Source organism: Ambystoma mexicanum, chromosome 11 (genome assembly GCF_040938575.1).
Source record: "Ambystoma mexicanum isolate Mex_15411 chromosome 11, UKY_AmexF1_1, whole genome shotgun sequence".
NCBI lineage: Eukaryota > Metazoa > Chordata > Amphibia > Caudata > Ambystomatidae > Ambystoma > Ambystoma mexicanum.
This window is the reverse complement of record NC_090934.1, coordinates 1,023,010,202-1,023,034,122: the sequence shown is the minus strand read 5'-3', so window position 1 is coordinate 1,023,034,122 and position 23,921 is coordinate 1,023,010,202. Positions and strand designations below refer to the sequence as shown.

The following is a 23,921-nucleotide window of genomic DNA, read 5'->3' as shown; positions in this document are numbered from 1 at the left end:
TGTGGCACCAGACTCACTCACTCCCATAGGATAACATTGGGGATTGGACTTGTAGTGCTTTGATGGGGACAAGATGGATGCCCCCACATATTTTGGTTCCCAGAACTGCATGTTCAGTCTAGTCTTTTGGGTGTGGTTCAGCCCAGAGACACCTGGGATACCCAGAGACTATTTAAGCCACGCCCATGCTGAGAAACATGCTTTGTGTTTTCTGCACCTGCAGCGTGACACGCACCGTGTTCGGATCGGTCTCCAGTAGGCCTGCATCTTTCTTCTGCGCTCAGCTCCTCCAAAGACTGTACGAGCTTCAAACGCTTACCTGAATCCCAGCCGCTCTGGGGGGAACTGTCTCTGGAACTTCTCATCCATCTGCAAGAGAGAAAAGACACTCCAGGTTAGCGTGGAAACATCTAGAGGCGCCGCATACCGCGCATCGCGCTCTCACTCACCTACACCGCTACTCATCTCAGCAGCACGTCGCCATCCCCGGGCGCCGGCCATCATCTAAGGAAGGAAAGGAACGAAGTTAGAGAACTGTTTAAAAGACTCATTATACTTAACCTGTCGGACTCTTTCCAGTGAAGTAACTAGGCAACAACGAGACCGCATCAATCAACACGCCCCTGCGCTGAAAGCAGGACGGAGAGCACACTGTCCAAGAAAACAAGGTGAGCTGTGGATCAAAGGGAAGGGTTGGACCCCGGGGAAGAAGGGATTCAAGCAAACCGAGACAAAAGGGAGTTAAACTCTACCAATCCTGTGTTTCAGGCCCAGTCTCCAGTCGAGTAGACTCCAGGGGAAGGGTTCGAGGTCGTAAGAGGTCAGAACAGGCTGAGTGACGTCCCCGTGAATACCAGGTGAGCGTTACAATATCTCATCTTGCAGCTTCGGGCATCCATGTCTTGTCTTGCAGGACTTACTTGTTGGCTATTGCCGCCTACCTGTCCACTGACAGCTGTTCCTTTTCTTTGACAAATCCAGTCGTTAAAAGGCATTTTGCGGGTCTATTGCATCTTTTTCCACCGGTACGCAATCCTCAGCCCAAATGGGGTTTGAATGTGGTGCTCACCGCCTTATGCCATAAACCATTTGAACCCATGGCCACTAGTGATCTTGGATACCTTTCTTGGAAGGCCGCCTTTTTGATTGCAGTGACATCGGCAAGGCAAGTAAGCAAGCTTCAAGTTGTCTGTGGAACATGCATTCCTCACCTTCCATAATGATAAGGTTGTGCTCCGCACTCATTCTTCTTTCCTGCCTAAAGTGGTTACCGATTTGTCATTTGATTCAATCTCTCATTACCTCTCTTTTCCGAATTCCGGCCTCAGATACTGAGAGAGTCTTACACAACTTAGACTTCAGGCGAGCCCTGAAGTTTTATCTCGACAGAACGAGTGACCTCTGGGGCTCCTCACAACTGTCACATTCGGAGACCCGAAAGGGAAACGGCTTCAAAGGCTACTATTTCCCGATGAATTGCCTACTGCATTTCTGAAGCATATACCATTCAGGGCCTTGAACCTCCGAAGGTCATTCATCCCCATCTTGTACGTGGCAAAGCGGCTGCTGTTGCGTTCCAAAAGTATGTTCCTTGGGAAACCATTGCCAAGGCAGATACATGGGCTTCCCCATCAGCTTTTTTTAAGCATTACTGCTTGGAGATCAGCTCCAGGGGCGATGCCCAATTCGGCCAGGCTGTTCATAAGAACCTATTGCAGTAAAGAGTTTCCATCCACCCGTATTACCTGAGAGATGTGCTTGGGAATCTCGCACAAGTATGGAGGAAAGGGGACGGCACGTAGGAATATAACAAAGTTACTCACCGTAGTGACTACCTTACTCCTAGTCCCCTTTCCTCCATACACCTGCCCGCCGTCCACTCTAATAAGTATCTTCTTATTGCTTAAATGGTTGCAGATCTGGAAATAGAAAAGGATTGAAGGGTGATGTGTGGGCGGAGCTCAGGAGGGTGGGGTTACGACCATGTGTGGTACCCCAGGTAAAAATAGGACAAACTTTTTGAATTTTTGATGCCTTTTAGCAAAAGTGCTCCGGTCCCATCCCGAAGGACGGAATGTCCCACAAGTATGGAGGAAAGGGGACTATGGGCTAGAATAGGAGCAAGGTAGTCACTACGGTGAGTAACTTTGTTAATCTCTTGGTGCACCAATATTCAGAAATCACTACAAGATAAAATCTCCATGCTTCAATGCAAAATAGAATCCAAAAAACGTATCACTACTACCAGACCTAACCACCCCGACACCTAACATTCAAGACGCAAACCCTCAATCTATTTATTTATTTCCTCACCCCTCTCGATCAAAGAGGTTGAGGACATCATTGCAAAATTAAAACCCTCTAAATGCCAGGGAGATATCTGCTGCGCTCCTATCATTAAGGAAGCAGCTGAGGAACTCGCCCCTTTTATCACATACCTTATCAATGCATCATTCAGCTCTAGCATTGTACCTAATAATCTTAAGGATGCCTGGTACTTCCGCTACCAGAAAAAGCCTACTCTAGACCCAAATAATCCATCAAACTACAGACCCATTACCATGGTACCTTTCTTACTGAAAATTCTTCATAGAGTAGCATATCTGCAGATTCAACATCATCTAGAAAGGAATAATATTCTTGGGCTCAGATAATCAGGGTTTAGACCCAGACATGGGACCGAAACCACACTAATTGGCCTCAAGACCCAAATTCAAACTTTAAAAGACAAAGGCAAATTAGCTCTTCTACTACTAGATCTGTCTGCAGCATTCGACCTAGTAAATCACAAGTCCTTTGCAACCATTTAAAGTCATCCGTGTTCTTTTCTGACAAAGCCAATGCTTGGATCCAGTCGTTGCTAAATAACAGATCTATGAGGGTCTTTGCACCATCAGCGTCGGCAGAGCCTTCACGTGCAGAGTCCCCCAAGGTTCATGAGTGTCCCCTACATTATATAATGTGTTCACAAAGCATCTGTTCGATGATCTAGACTATCTGGGTGTCGCCTATACCAACTATGCCAACGACACCCAGATGCTGATCCCCCATCACTGGAGACTATGCAACTGACAGCAATACACTCCATAACATCTACCTCATCATACAAGCCTGAATGGCCAACCATGGACTCTCTCTTACCGACGATAAGACAGAATTGCTCCTCCTAAGGTCTCCAGCAACCTCAACAAACTAGACAATTTACCTCATTCATCATTGATGGGATTATAATCAAAATCTCCAAGGATGTAAAAACCTTGAGCGTTTACATCGACTCTGCCCTCACGTTAAAACAACAAACAATGCAATTGCCTCCTCCTCGGACTATACATGCTAATTAATCACTGGCTGCCGACCTTTCATCACCACTGCAAACTGTATCACATTAGCCCGAGCCTTGGTCATGTCTAAACTTGACTATTGTAATGCGCTATATTTAGGAAACATCCAGCGGAACCTAAACAAGATGCAAGTCATACAAAATAATGCCATCAGATCAGCTTTGAACCTCCCAAGATCGCAACACATCTCGGAAATCAGACGCAATTTCAATTGGCTATCCATCAAGTAAAGAATTACCCTCAAAACCCCATCACGGATACTAAAGTGCCTTGCCAATAGGGCACCCAAGTATCCGATAAACAGCATAGCACACAGCATACCTTCCTGTTCCTTGAGATCCGCTCAGACACGCTGCCTTAAGATCACCAGGTACAACCTACAAAAGAGTAGGAAGGGTTAGCTTCCCAGTATTAGCAGCCAAAAACTGGAATACTCTCCCATTAACACTAAGATCTGAACCCTCTAACCACATGTTCAGGAAGAATGTAAAGCTAGGGCTGCACCAACATGAGTGCTGTAGTTCTTTGTGAAACCGTCCATATTGAAACTGCTTCGTAAGCAGTCAACCATGATTTGTACAGCTCCTCCATGTCTAACTATTTGTAAATATGTAATTTTTGTATGATCATGCCCAACCCGGTTACACGACTATCATTTTTGTCATATACTACATGTATACTAATTTTGTAAGTTGTAATGATGTATGTCATTTATGTAACATGCAAGCAAAGCGCCCAGATGCCCCCAGGCTCGGTGCGCTCTACAAATAAACATCCTATCAACTCTCCACACCTTGGTGTGAAAAATCCAGTTGAGGATAGCACCGTCACTGGTACCTGTAGTGTGCTCCAGGCCTCGATCATCCTCCGTCTAAGAAAAGGAAGTGTCACTTGATGCCCTCATATCAACCCCTTCCACTGAGTCTGCCCCCTACCCCCCGGCGGACCCAGAGACTGGGACAGATACGGCCACGAGCACAGATGAAGATGAAGACGAAGACTTTGTCACAGCGGACAATGAGTCTCCACATGTGGATGCTCCTCACAGGGTTTCCCAACTGGACGAGGTGAGATTGTTCCACTCCATGATCGCCCGTGCATCTGAGATCTTCCGACCAGAGAAAACCAAGAAAGAGGGCTCCTTGTATCGAATGCAAGGGGCCAAAAGGAAGACTATAATGGTGGTCCCCTTTCTGGACAATATTTGGGAAGAGGTCCTGCCCCTCAAGAAGAAAACTTGCACGGCTACAACCAAGCGGGACAGGCTGTCGAAGTAGTTTAGAGTGCTGGACTCTGCACCCAAGTGCCTGAGGTCGCAGCCGTCGCTGAACTCTGGTGTCCGCTGCTGCCAGAAAGCGGTTGGCTAACCAGTCTTAATTGTCATCAGTCCCTCTGGCGGCATCCACAATCAAGGCAGCCAACGCCCTGTCAAATCCTAGCCAGGTTCGACAGGGAATTGATACAAGCTAGGACCGATTCTGAAATTTCTCCCCAACGATCGGCTGGAGGCCCTCGCCCTCTTCCAGGAAGTTGCATTGGACCATGCCATCACAGTGGCAGTGGACTTCCCCGACACAGGGTTCCGCCTTCGTCGACCGGGATGGATGGATGGAGGCCACTAACTTCTGTCAGGAGGTCCAGGCGAAGGTACTGGACATGCCCTTCGGGGAGAATCTGTTTGGGAAGGCCGTCGACGAGTCCCTACAGGCCATCAAGACAGATACGTAGACGGCCTGTTCCCTCGGCACCCTCCAGCAACACTGCTTGTCTTTTCGCTGCTCCAGGGGAAAATCGAGCAAGTCATCAAAAGGTTTATCCACGTCGTACAGACACCCTTCCCGATCCTCAAAGCAAGAAGCCTACAGAGGCCGCTGCCAGGCCTACGGTAGCGGAGGACAGCGTCGTCGCCCGCAGGAAAGGACCCCGGCGCCCAAGCAAGCCTGAACTGGCCATGACGTCGGGCCCTCACTAGTGCACCCTGGTGGGAGGCTGGGTGACTAGGTTCGTCTGCGAGTGGAGAGGGATCACCATCGACAGATGGGTGCTAGATTCTCTCGCACAGGGGCACAACTTCCAACGCAGTTGTCCTTGTATTCCGTTGGTTCCCTGTCAGGAGCAGCACATCCCTCCGCTTCTGGTAGAGGTACGAGCCATGCTACAAAAAAGGGGGTCATGGAGCTAGTTCACCAACTGCTCCAGTGCTCCGAGTCTATTGCAGATACTTTCTGGTCAGAAACAAGACAGGGGGCTCGAGACCCATTCTGGACTTGCGTCTGAACAAATGCCTGAAGTCCCAAAAATTCAGGATGGTCACATTGCAGCACGTCCTTGGCCAACTGGAGAAAGGGCATTTCTTGACATTGTTGGACCTGGAGGACACCTACTTCCACGTCCCCATTCACAAGCAACATCAGAAATATCTACACTTTGTGGTGCAGGGCCAGCACTACCAGTTCAAGGCCCTACCTTTCGGATTGAAGTCCACCCCAAGAGTGTTCACATAATGCCTGGCACCAGTGGCTGCCCATCTGCGTCTACAGGGCATACACATACGCGCCTGCTCATTGGAGCTGGCCAATGAAGGTGACCGTCCGACTTTTGACAGATCTGGGATTCTGTCAACTATCCGAAGTCCTGCTTAACGCCATCGCAGAACGCGCTGTTGCTCTGCTCCAGACTTAAGTGTCTTGCCTTGCGTCACCCTCGGAGGAGAGGTTAGCAGCCATTCAAGGAAAGGTGCAATGACTCATCAGGCATGATGTTGTCCTGCAACTACCTCATCCATTTCTGCAGGTTGCAGATGCGATCCCTACAAGAACTTTTGAATTTCTGTTGGATACGGGTGTCCGGACATTTCACAGACGAGATCCCTCTGTGAGGAGTTCCGATGGGCAATAGAGTGGTGGGGGAGTCACCTACCACATCGTCCAAGGCACGGGATGTCAACCTCCGTCCCCTTAACAATAGTCTGTCTCCACAGATGTCTCCATGGAAGGTTGGGGAGGGCACGCAGGACGTCTACACGCCAGAGACCTGTAGCTACCGGAGGAGCAGGATCTGCATATCAACATCCTGGAGCTGTGGGCGGTGTTCTGGGCCCTCAAGTCGTTTGTTCCGTCTCTGAAAGGCAAGGTGGTGAGGATCTTCAGACGCCACCACTATGTTCTACGTCAGGGAGCAGGGGGGGCACTCGATTCCCCTGGTGCTCTCCAAGGAGGCTCAGGAATTGTTCCTCGTCCCGCTTCACCTGGAGGGTGACTAGGAACATCCCCTTGTAAGAACACCATCGCAGACTCGCATAGCGGGGAAGTGCGCTCCTGCCACGAGTGGGAGCTTCGTCAGGATCCGGTGTACTGCCTGTTCGTCGAATGGGGCAAACCAGATCGATCTGTTTGAGACAGTGGTGAACCCCAAATGCCAGAAGTTTGCCACCGGTTCCACCAGCCGAGTTGCTTGGGGGACGCATTCTCCTTTCTGTCGGAAGGATGGTTTATTTACGTGTTCTCTGGTCCCTCTCCTGCTACGAGTCATCAACACACTCAGACGGTGCCAGCAAGATGATACTCCTTGCCCGACGTGGCTGAGGCAGATTTGGTGTCTGGACCTTCTCAGCCTGTCAGCGGCGCCTCCAGTGAAGTTGCCGGTGGTCCCAGATCTTCTCGCCAGAGTGAGGCGCAATCCTTCATCATGACCCAGGATCGCGGAACCTGCAGGCTTGGCTCCTGCAGCCTTAGAGTTTGGAGGTGATGAGTTGCCAAGCAACTTCATGGAGGTCCTCGCCAAGGCCAGGGTGTCGTTGATGTTGAAGTGCTACAGGCATAAGTGGAAGTGTTTTTCTATGTGGTGCCGGTCACAGAAGGTTTCTCCCCTGAAGGTCACGGCTCCTTAGATCCTGCCATACCTGCTGTCTTTGGCAAAGGCCGGGCTGGCTCACTCATATGTAAAGGTACATCTGATGGCTATCTCCCACTACACCAGGTCCCTGGGGACATCCTCATTGTGGTCCCACAGACTCATCAAGGAGTTTCTCAAGGAACTTTTCCGATCCTTCCCAACAGTGAAGGCTCCTGCCGTGGCATGAGAATAACCTGGTTCTGACTAGGCTCATGGGGGGGTGGGGAGGGCCTTTGAGCCAATGCATCGGGGCCCCACTCTAGTGTCTTTCATGGAAGACTGCTTCCTTGTGGCCATCACCTCTGCCAGACATGTAGGTGAGTTCAGGACCCTATCCTGCAAGCAACCGTACCCGACTTTCCACGAATCAAGGGTGGTACTACATACGCACCCCTCTTTCATGACCAGTTTCCTTCAGGATTTCACCTCAATGAGCCTTTGGTGTTCCCTTTTTTTTCCCGAAACATTTGTCGCCGGCAGAGAGGGCCTTGCACTGGCTGGACGTTGATTGTGCCTTGAAGTTATACATGACACGCACAGAGTTTTCAGAAGACTTCTCAATTGTTTGTCAACTTTGGTCCTGTGAACCATGAGAAGGCCTTATCCAAGGCTTCCATTTCAAGATGGCTCTCAGGCTGCATCATGCACTGCCATTGGTTGATGAACCGACTGCTGCCGGGCCATCAGAGATCACTCCACCAGAGAAATTGCTGCGACGACTGCATTCATGTCTGGTTTACAGGGCTGCTATGTGGAGGTTCATGCACACTTTCACAACATTCTACTGTGTAGACAGGGATTCCGAGGTGAGTCTGTTGAAGGGTCAAGTTTAATTGCTTCTGTTGAGCCGTCACTATTCTCACATGGGAATCGCACTATATGGTGAGACCTTCCTACTAAATGGGAATGTAATATGCAAAATCAAACCAAAGCAAGGTCTCTAACAACCTTTTAAAACATATGTGCCCCTACTAAGGACTCCTGTTATCCACTTTAAAAGAAATATCGGGAGATAACAAAAGATCAAAAATGTTTTATACAAAAGCACATGTCAATTTTATTAATGTATCAGATCGCAAGTGTGACCCCCTGCTAAATCATACCAAATACATTTTCTGACTAAAAACCTATACAAAATCATTATTTCGAATGGATGGTGTCCTCCAACCTATTCCTCATCTGACATTTAATGTCCACAGCTGTGCTGCTTCGGCAGAAGGCATCGATGGCGTCGGGTCGATGTCCCTCGAAGGCCTCCGTTGAGGGTGACGTCATCAGATGTTATAAGTAGCACGCATGGTGCCCGTAGCCTCAGTTCTGTTTTTTTCGCCAACGTGTTTGCTTCGAGTACTCTGTGCACTTAGTGTTTCCTATTGCATTCGGCATTATGTCTTCTACCCAGACGACCCCGTGGTCTGGCTTCAAAAAGTGTCGGCACTGCGGGTACAAGATGTCCATCACAGACCCGCCTTGTATTTGCTTGTGGTGCCTGGGCGAGGACCACACTATGGACGACTGCTCGAAGTGCCAGAACGTATGGGGAAATTGGAGGTAGACCGTGTTTCCAAACCCCGTAAATCTAAGTCTACTGGTCTGTCGACTGACTATTCGAGAGAGAACTCTCTTCGTTGGAAGAAGTCCAAGAGATTTAGGTCCCGGACTGGTTCGTGCCACTCTTCGATAAGGCAGTCCAGGAAGCGGCATCACCGTTTGCCTTCCCCGTCCTCATCAGATGACGATTACCCGAAAAAGTTGACCTGCCCCACTAAATTCTCAACCCCCGCGGAATGGGAGTCTTTTCTGGAGCAAATTTTGCAGATTTTCCAAACTCTGGGCATAGTTCTGTCCGTGCCTTCGGTGGAAGCCGGCAAGGAACGGTCTTAGGCCCGGGTAGCCGGCACAATAAGCATCGGGAGCCATTGAGGTCCCGTTCGGACAAGGCATCGGGGCGGCTCGCCAGAGACGTTGGCAGGTCCAGGGTCACGGTCTTAGTCTCCAGCAAAACCGTCGAAGCCTAAGAAGTCATCGAAGAAGGTTTCGATGCCATCAGCGCCATGTCAGTCGAGTTCAGGCCATCAAACCCTTTGTTCGCGTCAACGCTGTCAGAGTTGTTAACGCCATCGGCGCCTTCTGGGCAGATTTTGCTGCTGGAAGGCACTGTGGCTATGGATCCTCTAAGGAAGGCTTCTTCTAAGTCTGTTGAGCCTGTTCCTGATAAGAGGTGTACTCCTCTCCCCAGAAAGGAGTTTTTTCAGTACCTCCAAAATATCTGAGGATGAAGGGTCCGAGGAGGAGGTTGGTCCTTTTGGTCTTCCTTATGGGACTCCTGATGTTCCGGGCTGTCTCATTTCCGAGGAAAGTCGGATTGAGGAACTGTGTCAGTCTTTGCATGATGCCAGTAGTCTTGACTCTTCTCCTGAGATGGAATTTGGTGGCCAGATCCTAGAGATCATGCCGACTCATCTCATCAGAGATTGATGTTGAGGGTTGTGGAGTACCTGGGTTGGCCCAGGCTTCCGGTACAATATGATCAGGATGATTTTACCGACATCTTGGATCAGAGTCCGGCCACTGACTTGGTGTTGCCATTTCATCTGGCATTGCAAAAGAGGGTGGCTGCTACTTGGAATGCCCCGGAGACTATTCTGGCGGTTGACAAGTAATTTTCAAAGAAATACTGCCCATCCAGTAGCGACCCTGGCTACCTGTCCACACACCCTACTCCCAAGAGTTTGGTTGTTCAGGCGGCTACGGTCACCTCAAAGCAGGCAGCGTACCCCATCATCCCGCCTGATAGGGATGATAAACGCATGGATGGATGGGCGCACACATTATTTTCTGCTGGGAGTATGGCACTGAACTCGGCTAACTCCACCTGTGCCTTAGCAAAGTTTTTCCACACTCTGTTGAATTGCATTTTGCTGGCGGCTGAGCACATTCCGGAAGGGGAAGAAAGGGATGGCTTTCTAGCTATTGTGCAGGATGGCAAGGATGCCATGTGTGAATCCCTTCAGTCAGGGTTGGACACTGCCGATAGTGTCGCAAGGTCCATGGCTACGAGCACTGTGATGCACAGATTTGCGTGGCTGCTGAAGTACGGTTGTGCACCTGATGTGCAGGCCCATCTTCTCAACATGGCCTTTGACGGGTCGCATCTTTTTGGCAACAAGGCTGATGAGCGTATTGAAGTTGCAGATCTCCAAAGCAGCTGCCAAATCTTTGGGTGCAGCTTTTCGACAACCTCAGCCTTTTCGTCCTAGGCGACAGCAATGGAGGTCCCTTTCGCTATTGCTCCTCATTTGGAAAGGCGAGAGGGATGGCCAGTCAAAGGGGCCAACGTAAATTCCCTTGTGGTGGACGAGGTGGGGTGCCAAAGCCGCTCCGGCAGCTGCCTCTTGGGCACTGCCGCTGCAGCTTCTAAACCGCTCTGAGGCCTTGAGTCATTGTTCACTGGTGGGAGGCAGACTGTCGCAGCATCTCAAAGAGTGGCGAGCCATTACTTCAGATGCGTGGGCTCTGGATATAATAGCCCACGGTTACTGCCTCCCTTTTCTCTGCCTGCCTCACGACAATCCACCGCGGAAACACTCTTTGAAGGTTCCGGATCTGCTCCTTGTGCAGGAGATTTTAACCCTGCTGGAGAATGGCGCTATCGAACCAGTGCCTGTGTCGGAGAGGAACAATGGGTTGGTATTCCTCTTATTTTCTAATTCCCAAGAAGGACGGGGGACTGAGACCCATCTTGGACTTGCATTACTTGAACAATTTCCTCAGGAAGGACAAGTTCAGGATGATATCTCTTTCTCAGATCCTTCAGGCCCTCCAACTTCAGGCTTGGTTGGGGTCATTGGACCTGCAGGATGCTTATTTTCATGTGCCGATCATCTCAAGCACAGGAAATACCTACGATTCACACCATCAGTTTCGTGTCCTGCCCTTTGGGCTCACCTCCGCCCTGAGGGTCTTCACCAAGCTCACGCTGTTGGCAGTGCATCTCGGGAGAGAGGGATTCAAGTCTAACCCTACCTGGACGATTGGCTGATCAGGGCGCCGAACAAGCCTTGGATCTTCTCAACATCACCTGCCACTCCCTTCACAAGCTGGGCTTCTCCCTCAACTTCAAAAAGTCGCATATGACACATTCCCAACAGCTCCAGTACATAGATGCAGTTTTGGACACGTCCTTGGGAATGTGCTCGCCACCCAAGGGGAGGGCTCATCACATTCTTCAGATCGTCACAAAATGTCAACAAGCCCAGATTCTTCCAGCTTTTGAATTCTTAAGGTTGTTCGGCCTCATGGCATCCTGCATTTGTCTGGTGCCAGAGGCCCAATTGAGAATGAGATTGCTTCAGGGGGCTCTACGAACTCAATGGTCCCAGTTCTAGGGCAGGATGTCGCATCTCCATGTTTCGATATCTCGGTCTCGTAGGAGCTTCTGTGGTGGGCCGACGAGAAAAATCTCATGAAAGGAGACACTTTTTGGCAGCCAGGGGGGTGGGGTTCACAGTAGTGACGGATGCTTCGTTCACAGGATGGGGAGCTCATGCCAACGATCTATCCATCAGAGTCCAGACTTCACATCAATCTTTTGGAGCTGAGAGCCATAAGATTGGCGCTGAAGGCTTTCCTGCCGTCTGTACGGGGGAACAATGTCCTGATAATGACGGACAACATGGTGGCAATGCATTACCTCAACAAGAGAGGGTGTGTAGGGTCACTAACTCTGTGCAGGGAGGCAATGCATCTCTGGTTCTGGGCTTTGCACGATGGGAATCTACCTATTGGTGGCTGATCTAGCCAGAAAGGAGAACATGGCGGCGGATGCTCTGAGCAGGCAGAGTGCCGTCTCCCACGAGTGGGGAACTAGCTCAGGATGTCCTTCAGGTGATCTTCGCCCTTTGGGTAACCCCGCAGGTGGACCTGTTTGCGACCAGTGCCAACCGAAAGTGCGAAAGGTACTGCTCGAAGGAATTTCCTCTGAGAGGAGCTCTAGGAGACGCGTTTGTCGTGGAGTAGCTCTTCCCGCTGCTGTGCGAGTTTTCCTCCTATCCCCGTCATCCCTCAAGTTCTCAGGACGTTGCGACAGTTCAGGTCCCTCATTATCCTCATTGCTCCAGATTGGGCCAGGAGAGCATGGTACCTGAACCTTCTAGACATGTCCATCTGTCCTCCAATATGTCTGCCCCTAAGTGGATCTAATCTCACGAGAGGAAGGTCGGGTGCTCCATCTAGAGGTCCAGATTCTTAACCTTCATGTATGTTTTCTAGTTGAGATATACGGATTGGGACCTCCCCAGATAACGTGATGGAGGTGTTGCTTTCGGCTAGGCGGCCGGCAACAAAGGCCCTGTACTGTTGCTGTTGGCATACGTTTTGTGACTGGTGCAGAGGAAAGAATGTTGATCCTTTTCAGTGCCAGATTCCAGGAGGTTCTCTCTATTCTTGCTTTCTTTGGCCCACAGAGGTCTTCAGGTGGGCACCATTAAAGATTATCTGGCAGCGCTGTCGATTTAAGCGCTCTTCAGAGGAATACTCTTATTTTAAAATTCCACTGATCACTCGGTTTTTGAAAGGGCTCACAAATGTGTTGCCGCCGTTTCAGGTGCCGGTCTAGGACCTTCATTTGGTTCTGAAATTTCTGATGGATGCTCCGTTTGAACCTTTGCACTCTTGCCCGTTTAATATTGTTGACATTTAAAAATGTTTTCTTAGTTGCAGTTACATCTACTCGAAGAGTAAGCGAGATGCAGGCACTTTCTTCTAAGCCACCCTTTACTTAGTTCCACAAGGACTGGGTTGTATTGAGAGTACGTCCGTCCTTTCTACCTAAGGTAGTGTCAGAATTTCATTGGAGTCAGTAGGTGGTACTCCCTGCTTTCTATCCTTCCCCTCATACTAGTATTGAAGAGGAATGGCTCCATAGGTTGGATCCTAGAAGAGTCTTGAGCTTTTATCTCTCTAGAATGGGAAAAATCAGAATGGGCGACCAGCTCTTTGTGGGGTATACTGGACACCGATTAGGACAGGCTGTTTCTAAGCAGACCTGTCTTGGTGGATTATCCTCACTTTTTCGGAATGCTACAGGTTGGCTGGTAAGGACCCTACTGAGGGTTTGCCGGCTCATTCTACCATTGGCATTGCTACGACAGCCCTTCAGAAGGGTGTTCCGGTGAGAAAAATCTGTGACGCTGCAACGTGGCCTTCTATACACAAGTTTGTTAAACATTATTCCCTGAATACTTCCATGCTCAGGATGTTGCCTTTGGCAAGGCAGTGATTTACTCTGCCATTTAATTGGATATATCTAAATTCTTTTCCCCTCCTCCAATCATGATTACTGCTTTGGGAGTCTGTCATAAATGAGGAATACGTTGGAGGACACAATCCATTCGAAGAACAAGTTACTTACCAAACGGGTAACTTTCTTTTGACTAGATGTTCCTCCAACCTATTCCTCATCGCCCTCCCAGCCTACCCCTCTCAAGAATTTCCCATGCCATTAAAGCTTCCGTCCCACAAGGCTAAGTGCAGTCGATGCTTTTGTTCTGGGCATGTGGGCCACATGTTGTGAGGGGGGGTGGACATGAACTGAGGCTACGGGCGCCGTGCATGCTACTTATAACATCCGATGAGGTCACCCTTGATGGAGGCCTTCGAGGGATATTGACCCGATGCAAGGTGCCCTCTGCTGAAAAAATTTCCAAAGCAGCACAGATGTGGACATTACATGTCAAAGATGAGTAATACATTGGAGGAACATCCAGTCGAAAGAAAGTTACCAGTTTGGTAAGTAACTTGTTCTTCTAAATATACCAATCTTGTTACATTAACACATCAAAAATGACAAGTCTCCCTGACTTGATCATACATAGTGTCGGTTATCTCAACCGAATTTCCCACTAAACCAACCATAGCCCGACTTATATAAGTTTCTGTCCTGTGTGGCTAATAGTTGCCGAACTTTACTCAGGGGCAAAACATGTGTTGAAAATGTTTCTTGTAGGTGGCAAGGGATGGTTCCTTCTGTTTTCCCCATGTATTATTCCACAGGGTCCCTATATGGATGGGTACACAATTAAAAAAAAACACATAGATAAATCTATGCGCTTCATCAGTATTTTACTTACACTAGCTTAGATCCTCAACACCACAAGGATATATAGGTAAACTATTAATGATCTACCTGAAGGTTGTCTGGATCTTTGTACCATCAGAAGATATTGCAACCAAAATTGTTGCTAATTGTAGCTCTCGATTAGTTGTTGATCTTTGCCACCTCCCGTGGTTATGTAATATTGTACTGCTGTGTATTGGTTAGTCATGAGCATGTGAATCCATGCCAGACAACAAGGTAAGTAACTTAAACCTTTTGAAAGCATTGAGAATGCTTTTGTGAGTGTACTTCATGTGAATGATCTTTGCATACATACCATGTTCAAGTTGGAGGCCGTTTCAACATTGTGCTCATCAAGTGCCTTTAATGTAGGACTGACAACCGGAACACAAATCCATCCTTTAGTGCCAGATGAGAGACTATACTCATGCTCTGTAACATAAAAAACTGCCCAAAATATCTCAAATTTTTGGGAATGATAAACATTCTATGTCAAAGAATTTTCATGTGTAAGCTTTTGTAAGGAGGGGTCTGTAGAGAACAACTCAGTGACATATAACCACAAAATGTCGTTTTATCCACATGTCGTACCTTTTATTGACACCAATCCAAGATGGCGACACTAGAAATATTGAACCGCAAAGTCTGTCGCTTTGCGGTCACGTGTGTTACCCGTGACGCAGCATGGAATGTGGAGAATAACTAAGTGACTATATCCTCACAACAAATGTAGTTTGACCTACATGTCACACACCATTGATCAACACTGATCCAAGATGGCGACACTAGAAACATTGAAACTTGAAGGCTGACGTGTTGCGGTCACGTGGTGCAACACGTGATCCAACGACACAGCGCACAAACGGTGCTTTTTGTTGATGCAACATAAATAGAGAAACCCTTCACTCACAATCATGGTTTTGGCAGTAGGTGAATAGTGAGAATCCATGCTGTTCCACAGGCATAGCTGGTGAGCAAGTAGTACGCTGGAAATTGCGTATGGCATAGTTAGACAGGCATGATATTGCTTCATATCCAATGACATGCGGCATGTTTAGACATGCCTGCATGCTCAGTACCGGCCTTGCAATGACATGAGGCTTGTCATCTTCTCCATGGCAATTAAAAGGTTGGCGCATATAAAAGTCTTGTTCCATGTTATAGATAGAAAACAGCATGTTTTAAAAAGTAAGACGCTAAGTAGCAATGGAACACTAGTCTAATGGATTCCATTCCTTTGTAGAATTCCCTGATACATTGCATACTTATTACCCTTTGAAGTATTCAATTGACAGAAGAGCATCATAAAAAGAGAACCAAAAAATAAGGTCAGTAATGCACAGCATTATTGCATGCCCCTGAAAAATTAGACACACAATGAACAGCACATACCGTGGATAGCAACTTAGATCATATTTATTCTTGTTCAATTTAGAAAGACAGAGAAATATTGCCCTGTCTTAAGGAATACTTCTGAACACGCTGCCCATTCCCCATATGATTCAAATTAAGGTTAGTGTTTGGCACTTAAAAGGAATAATATCACAAAATCAAGTCCTGTTTTTCACAATATTAATAGTCTTAATGTTTGTATGCATTTCAGTGTTGGTGTATTAAACACCCAAGTGGGTTTTTTGGACTAAACGACCAAATCAATGCAACTTCGTGATGAAGGACCAACAGTTGAAAAGCATTGGGGATAACGCAACAAAACAGAGGGGCCAAAACATGTCGACTTTTCTCAGGCGAGAACTAACAGCCTGTATGCTGGTTTTCCAGTTTACCGGTGGAGACAGGTCTTTTATAGGCCCTTCACTGTAAATCAGACAAGATGGACATAATTGGTTGACCACCAGTAAAAGGAGTATGTGCTATAGAGTCCCATACCTTACTAACCCCACAGTACAATCACTTACAAATACTAAAGTGTATAAGTGTGTTATGTTATTGGAACATGTTTGTTTTTTATAAAAATGTTTTATGATCTTAATAAATTGAAACATTGAATATAAGAATTGTGCTTGGCTGAATAATATACTGCAATAAGGATACAGTATTGAATAGTGTCACTCTCTACCCAGTCACAGGCTATATGGGAGGGTTAACCAGTTCTCTTTTCTCTGCATCCTACTGAACCACTCTATCACTTGAAGGGCCACAGGGATGCCTGAGACCTTGACACAGAGCGTTAAACACCCTGCGTTAGTATGTTTTTGGGTACCCCCGACTAAGGGTGGGAAGCCAGCAGAGTTGCGTAATAAAACTCATAGTCGAGGGACATTGCTCTTGTAACCCTCGCGAGAAGCATCTTCTCCTTCAGCCACCTTTTCTCTTCACAGAACTAAGTCCTGTCAGAACGCTCTTGTCCAAATACTGCATTCCAATGGTGTACTGCTCCGGTCAGTCAGTTTATGCACTCCTAGGCTTCCTGATGTTGTGGGGCACAGCCTCCTGGGTGGAAAAATGCCACTCTGCAGTTACCTCGGCTAGCCAATGAAACCGATCCTGAGAGTAATGTCACAGGACAGCAGCAGAAATACACCAGCAGATAAGAGTAATCCGCTGGATGTCGAGCTGCAGCCCTAAAGTAAATAAACACTGAAATGACAGTCACTAGTGTTGAGCCTTTCCCCATTTTAAGCCACCTCCTTCCGAACATGGAGTCCTTTGATAGTGGCGTAGGGTCTTTATAGGACCATTATGTCCTATAAATTGGTACAAGTGCATTCACTGGTACCAATCTGTCGATCTTCTATTTGTGAGGATGAATGATAAAATATTGACTGTAGTCTAGTGGAGTCACCACGGTTCCCCTGCTGGTAACCTCCCATGTGACCAGGGGACGCAGCTGCTTCCTGACCCTGGGGGCGGCTATATGAGGGAAGATCCACATATGAGGAGACAACTACCGGGGAAGATGCCATTACAAAGACCCCATGATGCCCAATACCCTGATGGCCTATTGCCATGCATGTTCCCTGCCCACTCACGCCCCCTTTTTTTTTTTTTTAGGACAAGTAGGGGAAACTTCCCATCATCCTTAAGAACAACCTCCCACTTTTGGTCTAAAAAGTAAAAGCTCCAAGAATACCTTGTTCATGTCTAGTTCCCCTTCATATAGAACTGATTTTTCATATGGGACCATTGAGAGAGAGTCCCACAACCATGTAAGTATGGGGACGAGGGGGACGAAGGAAATGATGACGAGCAGAAAAAGCCTCCAGCTCTATTCTAATTTTCTGACAGTCCCATTGCGTGGGACTTTTGAAGATGTAAACCAAACTATGAACAGCTGTTCAGGAGAATACATTGCATCTCTGTCGGAGGTATGCGGAAGCTGGAGGCATGGGCCAGTGTGGCCGAGCCAATGGGCTCACCAGCAGAGAAGGAATAAGGTTGCAAGAGCAGGACATGCCGTGGAGACGCCAGGAACGATGTCAGGATCCCTGGGCATTCGTTAGCTGGAAGAAGCAGCGTTGTCCTCACTGGAACCTGACGGAAAGCAGGTTTGCTGAAGGGGAGCTGCAAGAGAAGCCAGAGAGATGTCCAAGCAACCCAGAGTGGGAAGCAAGTGGCATGGCAACGTTACATAAGCGCAAACGAGACTGTGTGGAGTCTTCAGTCGGAAAGTCGGCCAAAGCGAAGTGGGGACCCTGGGCCGTTTCGCCAACCGCCCCAAACATTGTTTGAGCATTGTGAAGCTTGAGACAAACAATAAGAAGATTGTTTGCTAGACAGAATACAAACGCAAACCCCAATAACATGAGTGCATGGAGTGCAGATGTGGGGAAAGATTAAAAGGAACATTGAAGCAGATAAATATACCTAACCAAGACCAATATATACAGTTTTGGATGTAAAGAGGCACTGTCAAAAATATTAGGAAACAAGAGCGGTCCTGGCAGGAGAGTACACCAGGCAGTTGCGAGTGCATAAGAAGTACTGGCAGGAGAGCATACCGCGCAAATTGTAAACCTACAAGAAGGAACTTTCGTTAACTGTGTGGGTTTTTTTTTTTTTTTAACAAACAAGGACGTTGTTAAAGAAGGACACCACACTTAACGGGATTGTTGTGGGCCAAGAAAGACAAAAAGAACTGTTAGACCTATAGATATTGTTACACCTTTGAAGAATCCAGGGGAAGGGCTCTGGAACCAATGTCTTCATCTTGGAACATTTCTGTTGGAGCTGTTCTATGTTTATTTTTGGACACCTTTGCAAACATCAGGTTAAATTACCCTTCTCACTTAATCATTTTATTTGTAGTTAAGGGGGGGCGGCATGGGGGGGCGTAAAGGAAAGAACTTTTGGGACGACTTTTGATGTCTGACATCCTGATGCACAGATCCTTCATTTTTAGTTATAGGTAGGGAAACTCCTCTTAGAGCAGGGCCAAAGAAGCATTTTCCGAACCCGATTATGTTAATAAATCTTTAACCCAAAAAATGACCACTTTGTGTCCGGTTTTCATTTCTGACCCCTCGCATATCAACCAACACCTTGTTATTCAGGAATGTACAAATGTAGCTTTTAGGTTCAATATTGTTGCTTTTCAGTTGCAAACGTTCAAGCAGCCCTACAGGTAAGCTGTATATCAGCCACTTTTGCTCCCTAGAAATTGGCAAATACTTCCAAAAAATTAAAATGGTGAGTAGAAATACTCCAGACAAAAAAAATTGGAAACTGACTCTTGGGAACATGTGACCCTGCTTTCATCCGAACAGCTCCATAAATGTTTGGACCAGTAGAACCTGAGGAGGAAACTACTAATATTGCGGCCTGATTGGAAGAAGTAAACCTGTATATTTTAATGTGCATGAATAACTAGCTGGATATAAATCATTATACATTTTAGTTCTCCATTTAAAACATATTTACTCGCTTATAAAATACTCCGATTGGGAAAATAACTTACATTTTTTACTCCCAAAAAATAATTTTGCTCCCAACTTTTAAAATAGGGGCTAAATTACTGCCACTTCAAAATCTTATTTGGAGCACTGGGTGCAAGCTAGGCAACTTATAAGCCATTTCCAATCCGTTTGCTTTTCTTTCTAGATGGGGGAATTTTGTTTTTGCAGAATGAATCTGCTGTGAATATATTTGTTTTGTAAATTCCTGCCATATAGTATGTAGATAGTGGATTACTGTAAACCTTTTCTTTTCAATTTCTTTTGCTAATGGTCTTGCACTTCTGAAGACTGTATACAAAACAGTCATGGCTTTAAAAATGTATATAATATCGAGCGTAGTCTATATAGTTTAGGCTGGCAAGTCCTTACGGTGCCACTGTTTTCCGTGTCTTCATCGTATTCCACTATTTCGAGCAGAGATGTACTGCCCTTCGGTTCTAGGTTAAAGTTTCGAAAACAAAAGGCTCGAATGCCTTTTTTTTCAACAGTAAAAGGACCGAAAAAAAGGATCGAATTTCTTTTTTTAAAAATGTTTTTAAATGGGGGGGGGATAGGGTTCCCCCCAACCCCTGTTTTCTTTTTATAAAAGTTTTTTTATGCATGCTAAACAAAAAAAATATAGAAATAAAAAAAATCGATCCTTTTTTCCGGTCCTTTTGTTTTCAATCAAAAGGTCATTCTATCCTTTTTTTTTTTAACATTTGACCGGACACCCTGCCATTCCTCCTGACCTTTAGGCTCTTTTCCACTTGATGGCATGCTCGACTTCCTCTCGACATGCCTGCGAATAATGAAGGATGGTGGTGAAGGGATAGGGGCATAAACACTGGGCCTACAGAGTTTGACCAATAGAATGACTTCTTGCTGGATGGCAGCATGGACTATTTAAGACTGCTTTTTCTTGCTCTGTCCCCACAAATAAACATGTATATATTTTAACTCTAAATCCTTCTCCCCCCTTCAACTTTTATAGCTAGGCTGCAGCGTAGTCCTTGACTTGCGTACAACCTGTTGCTGCAGAAGGAATGTTTTCAAATTGATTCTGGTTGCTTTGATTATATTGGATTTCAAAACCCTTCTATCCAGGCTGTATACCATGAACTTGTAGGTAACTAGATGTGTAAATGTCCATGTTTTATAAATATCCCACACTTTTTGTAAATCTTCTGCTTTGAACAGGGGCTGAGCACACTTGCAATGGACTTCTAGTCATAACATGTCAGTGGGGGACATTGTGTGGGCCGTCATTGTAAGTTTATGTACGTCACATATGAGTTTTCCAGAATTTCTTCTCCTGCAATCCCATTACTTCCTAAATATTTCAGCCCAAAAGATCTGCACCTTCTTGCAGTCACGCCTCCTTTGCCTTCTCCGCAGTGTGTCCTGGCCATTTGCCATAGGTACCCCGAAACACCTTGGAAATATTTATTGGAGAATAGCTCATCTATGAGTACTATAGATATCATTTGCATGTATACTTTATCTTAAAATGTCATCTTACACATTTATAGACTTGGCATGTTTGCTATTTGTAAAACAGAGAGCAGTGGAATTCAACAATCGTCAGAAGCTATTTGGTTACCATATACCGAAAATGTTACTGTGAACATTCCTACGGAAGTCTTGAAATTGGTACACTTCCATGTTTATGGAGGAGCACATTGTTCATGTGACTTTAAGGGTTGGCTAAGAGGACTAGCAGAATGGGCTAATACTAATTTCCTACTGCAATTGGAACTGTATCTTCATGCCCTCAACACTTCAGTATCATTTGTTGATATTTTGCTTGCATTTTCAATATTTTATTCCACCACATTTTATACTCCTTCTCTTGATAGATACAAAAACTGGTGAAGTAAGCATAAAGATCAAACCTCTGTATAGTCATTCATTTTTAGTCAATCAAGCCTTGGCTTTTCACTAGGTAATTGGTGACATGGCAAATGGCCAAATGTACATGTTTTATTGTGTGCACCTGCAGAAATTGTTGTAAGGAGAAGTAGTCAGTATTTAAATGTTTTCTTTTTGTCCCTTTGCAGAAATTTATCGTATCGTCTCCCAGAAGCAGATGTCTGACAGGCGCGAGAACGACATGTCACCAAGCAACAACGTGGTTCCCATCCATGTGCCGCCCACAACGGAGAACAAACCAAAGATGCAGTGCTGTCAAAATATCTAGGGGACACTGGCCCACCTTTGTAGGGTGCTGCAAGTCCTTTCTGAAGATTTGGAATGCTCTCCCAGAGCCCTTGCTTTCAGGGCTCAATGCCTTCCGTTTGTTCTCTTCTGTCTGAGTTTTTAATGTGTCTTAAATTCTTATGATTTTGAAAAACTAAGTCATCCACTGGCTGCGTAATGTTTCTTACTACCACACTCTTGTGGGAGTGAGCTCTGTGGGACATTGGGCCAGTCCGTTAAGAGAACTCTTATGAGATGACACGCATCGCTTTCCCACTTTAAAAGCCTGTGCAATGTTTGTCATTTGAGAATATAACCGCACCATGCCCAGGAAACTCATTGTTGTCAAACTGTGATGATATTAATATTGGTGGTTTTATGTAGGGCTGCAATATGCCACTGACCGCCTTCTGGCACTAGAAACTCATTAAAATGAGCACTTCTTAGGCTGGAAAATCAAAATCTATTGTTTAACACCAGCAATCTGAATGAGAAAGCGTTCCAACACCGATTGTTTTTCAGCTCCAGTGGCTCAACCGAGGCCCTTCTAAAGTAGAGGTCCTTGCTAGCAGGATTTTCTTCGACCCTGCCTGCTATCTGAGTGCAGGATAGCCAGGACTTGCCCCACTGATAAGGTCGTAATGGTGATGCTTTTTTATCTCCTAGACTGAGTCGTGGAGTGCACTGCTATCACAAGGCTCTGTGTATTGCAGCATTTATGTATGAACTACACTACATGAGTGCATTTTATTTTTGCAAGACCTGCACTTCTTAAATGCAATAATCAACTGTTGAGATGGCAATAGTACTCACCAGATTGACTGTTTTCGGTTGTGACAAAAGGATTCAAGAGTTTTGCACAATAACCAATGTCAAAAATGAACCTAGTCAAGTTTCGGAGTTTAAGTGTGATTCAAATTGATGGCCTTCATCACTTATTAGTATTGCCTCCGTGCATTACCTGCAATGCATCTGAAATAAAATATTTGTTGTGGATAACATCGGAGATGACAAGGAGTCAGTCAGAAGGGTGCCCAAGTAAACATATTGGTGTAAAACCTCAGTGGATTTGGAATCAATTATCAACACAATTCCTATGGGCTTGCCCTCTAGTAATGACAAAGACCTTTGTTTTTGCTTGGTTTATTTCGAGATGGTTTTCTTTAGAATAAACTGCCAGGGAAGTCAGTGATCGTTGCATCCTATGTGGGTTTTATTCAAGATTATGATAACAGCATAGCCTAGCCAAGCAATTGGACGGTTATCAATCTCAGGTGGATAGCTATTGCAAGCGTCCAGTGTCAAACGCATATCTGCAACATAGGTTGTATAACATAGTAGGATCTATTGATGAACCTGTCCTAGTGGTTGTCTAAAATGCTTATCAACATGTAAGTCCTGACACGGCATATTTACCCACAGCCAATACATTATTGGTAAGTCCTGTTTCTGTTAGTAGGTTTGTGAGGACCGTAACCTTTCTGAAGGCAATATTGTGCTTGCTCTTTGTGTACAGCAGCTTTCTTGAGACAGCCCGTTACAGTCTTCCGAGCAAAGTTTCCGTACTTGAATTTTAGTATTCTTCTCAAAAGCAAACATGATTGCATCCACATTTAGGAGAGTTGAATAGCTATGTATGATGATGGGTTTTATGTACCATATTGGCTGTATATCATTGGTGTTGAAATGACCGCATTTCAAATAATCCTGTTGGTACACCATGAAAGGAGCATGTTGTTGATCACTCCTGTTGCATGGTATGCTGCCTTGTTCATGCTTAGTTGAGTACTATTTAGCTAAGCATTTGTTGCACTTATGCAAGGCTAAGCACATCGGTAGAGGAACTGAAAAATTGATAAAAGCTCGCACACACCCCTACTCAATACCAGAAAATTGTGCTGCATAGCATAATGCATGAGCCCTTTTTACTTCTCATGCCACTGTGGAAAGAGCTAAAGGTGGGTGGGAGGCGGTGGGGCGGGGGGTAATTAAGCATCACTGCCACTTCAAGGAAAAAACTGTAAGCATTGATCCGAGAACACAAAACTAATTTCAAATTCCACGAAGGAACCCTTTGATTGCAATGTTATGATTTGCCTCAAACATAAAATGGTTTTATAACACTACTGAAAAAGGAATGCTGTCATATGGCCAATAATGTCTGAGAAGGCAAACCGGGTGATCTGCAGCAGCCCAGCTGTCTCCCAAAGGTCCCTACAGAACGGTAGTGTCCAGAGTGTGGTATGTCAAGAACATTTAACTGCAGCCATGCTGAATGACTTTATATAAATATATATATATTATTTAAACAAGTTTTTATTACTTTCACAAACACACAAATATTATAAACCTCCATTCACCCCACCTTGTACAATGTGCAGGGAACCTTTTCTTTGTTGTATGTCATGTCTCGTATGTTAACAAAGCGGCGTGCTCTCTTTCTGAGCTTGTGGTCATCATGTTTGAAAAATAAGTTGA

At 46.0% G+C, this 23,921-nt stretch overlaps 1 protein-coding gene across 1 annotated transcript in view; it reads left to right on the top strand.

Moving 5' to 3' along the window:
• Positions 1 to 22,635, top strand: part of RAB11A (RAB11A, member RAS oncogene family) — a 295,563-nt gene extending 272,928 nt beyond the window's left edge. The window contains exon 5 of the mRNA XM_069624255.1: positions 21,305 to 22,635. Within this exon, the coding sequence (XP_069480356.1) occupies positions 21,305 to 21,444 (140 nt within the window). The 3' untranslated portion in view covers positions 21,445 to 22,635. The remainder of the gene's footprint in view (positions 1 to 21,304) is intronic.
• Positions 22,636 to 23,921: the final 1,286 nt, after the last annotated feature.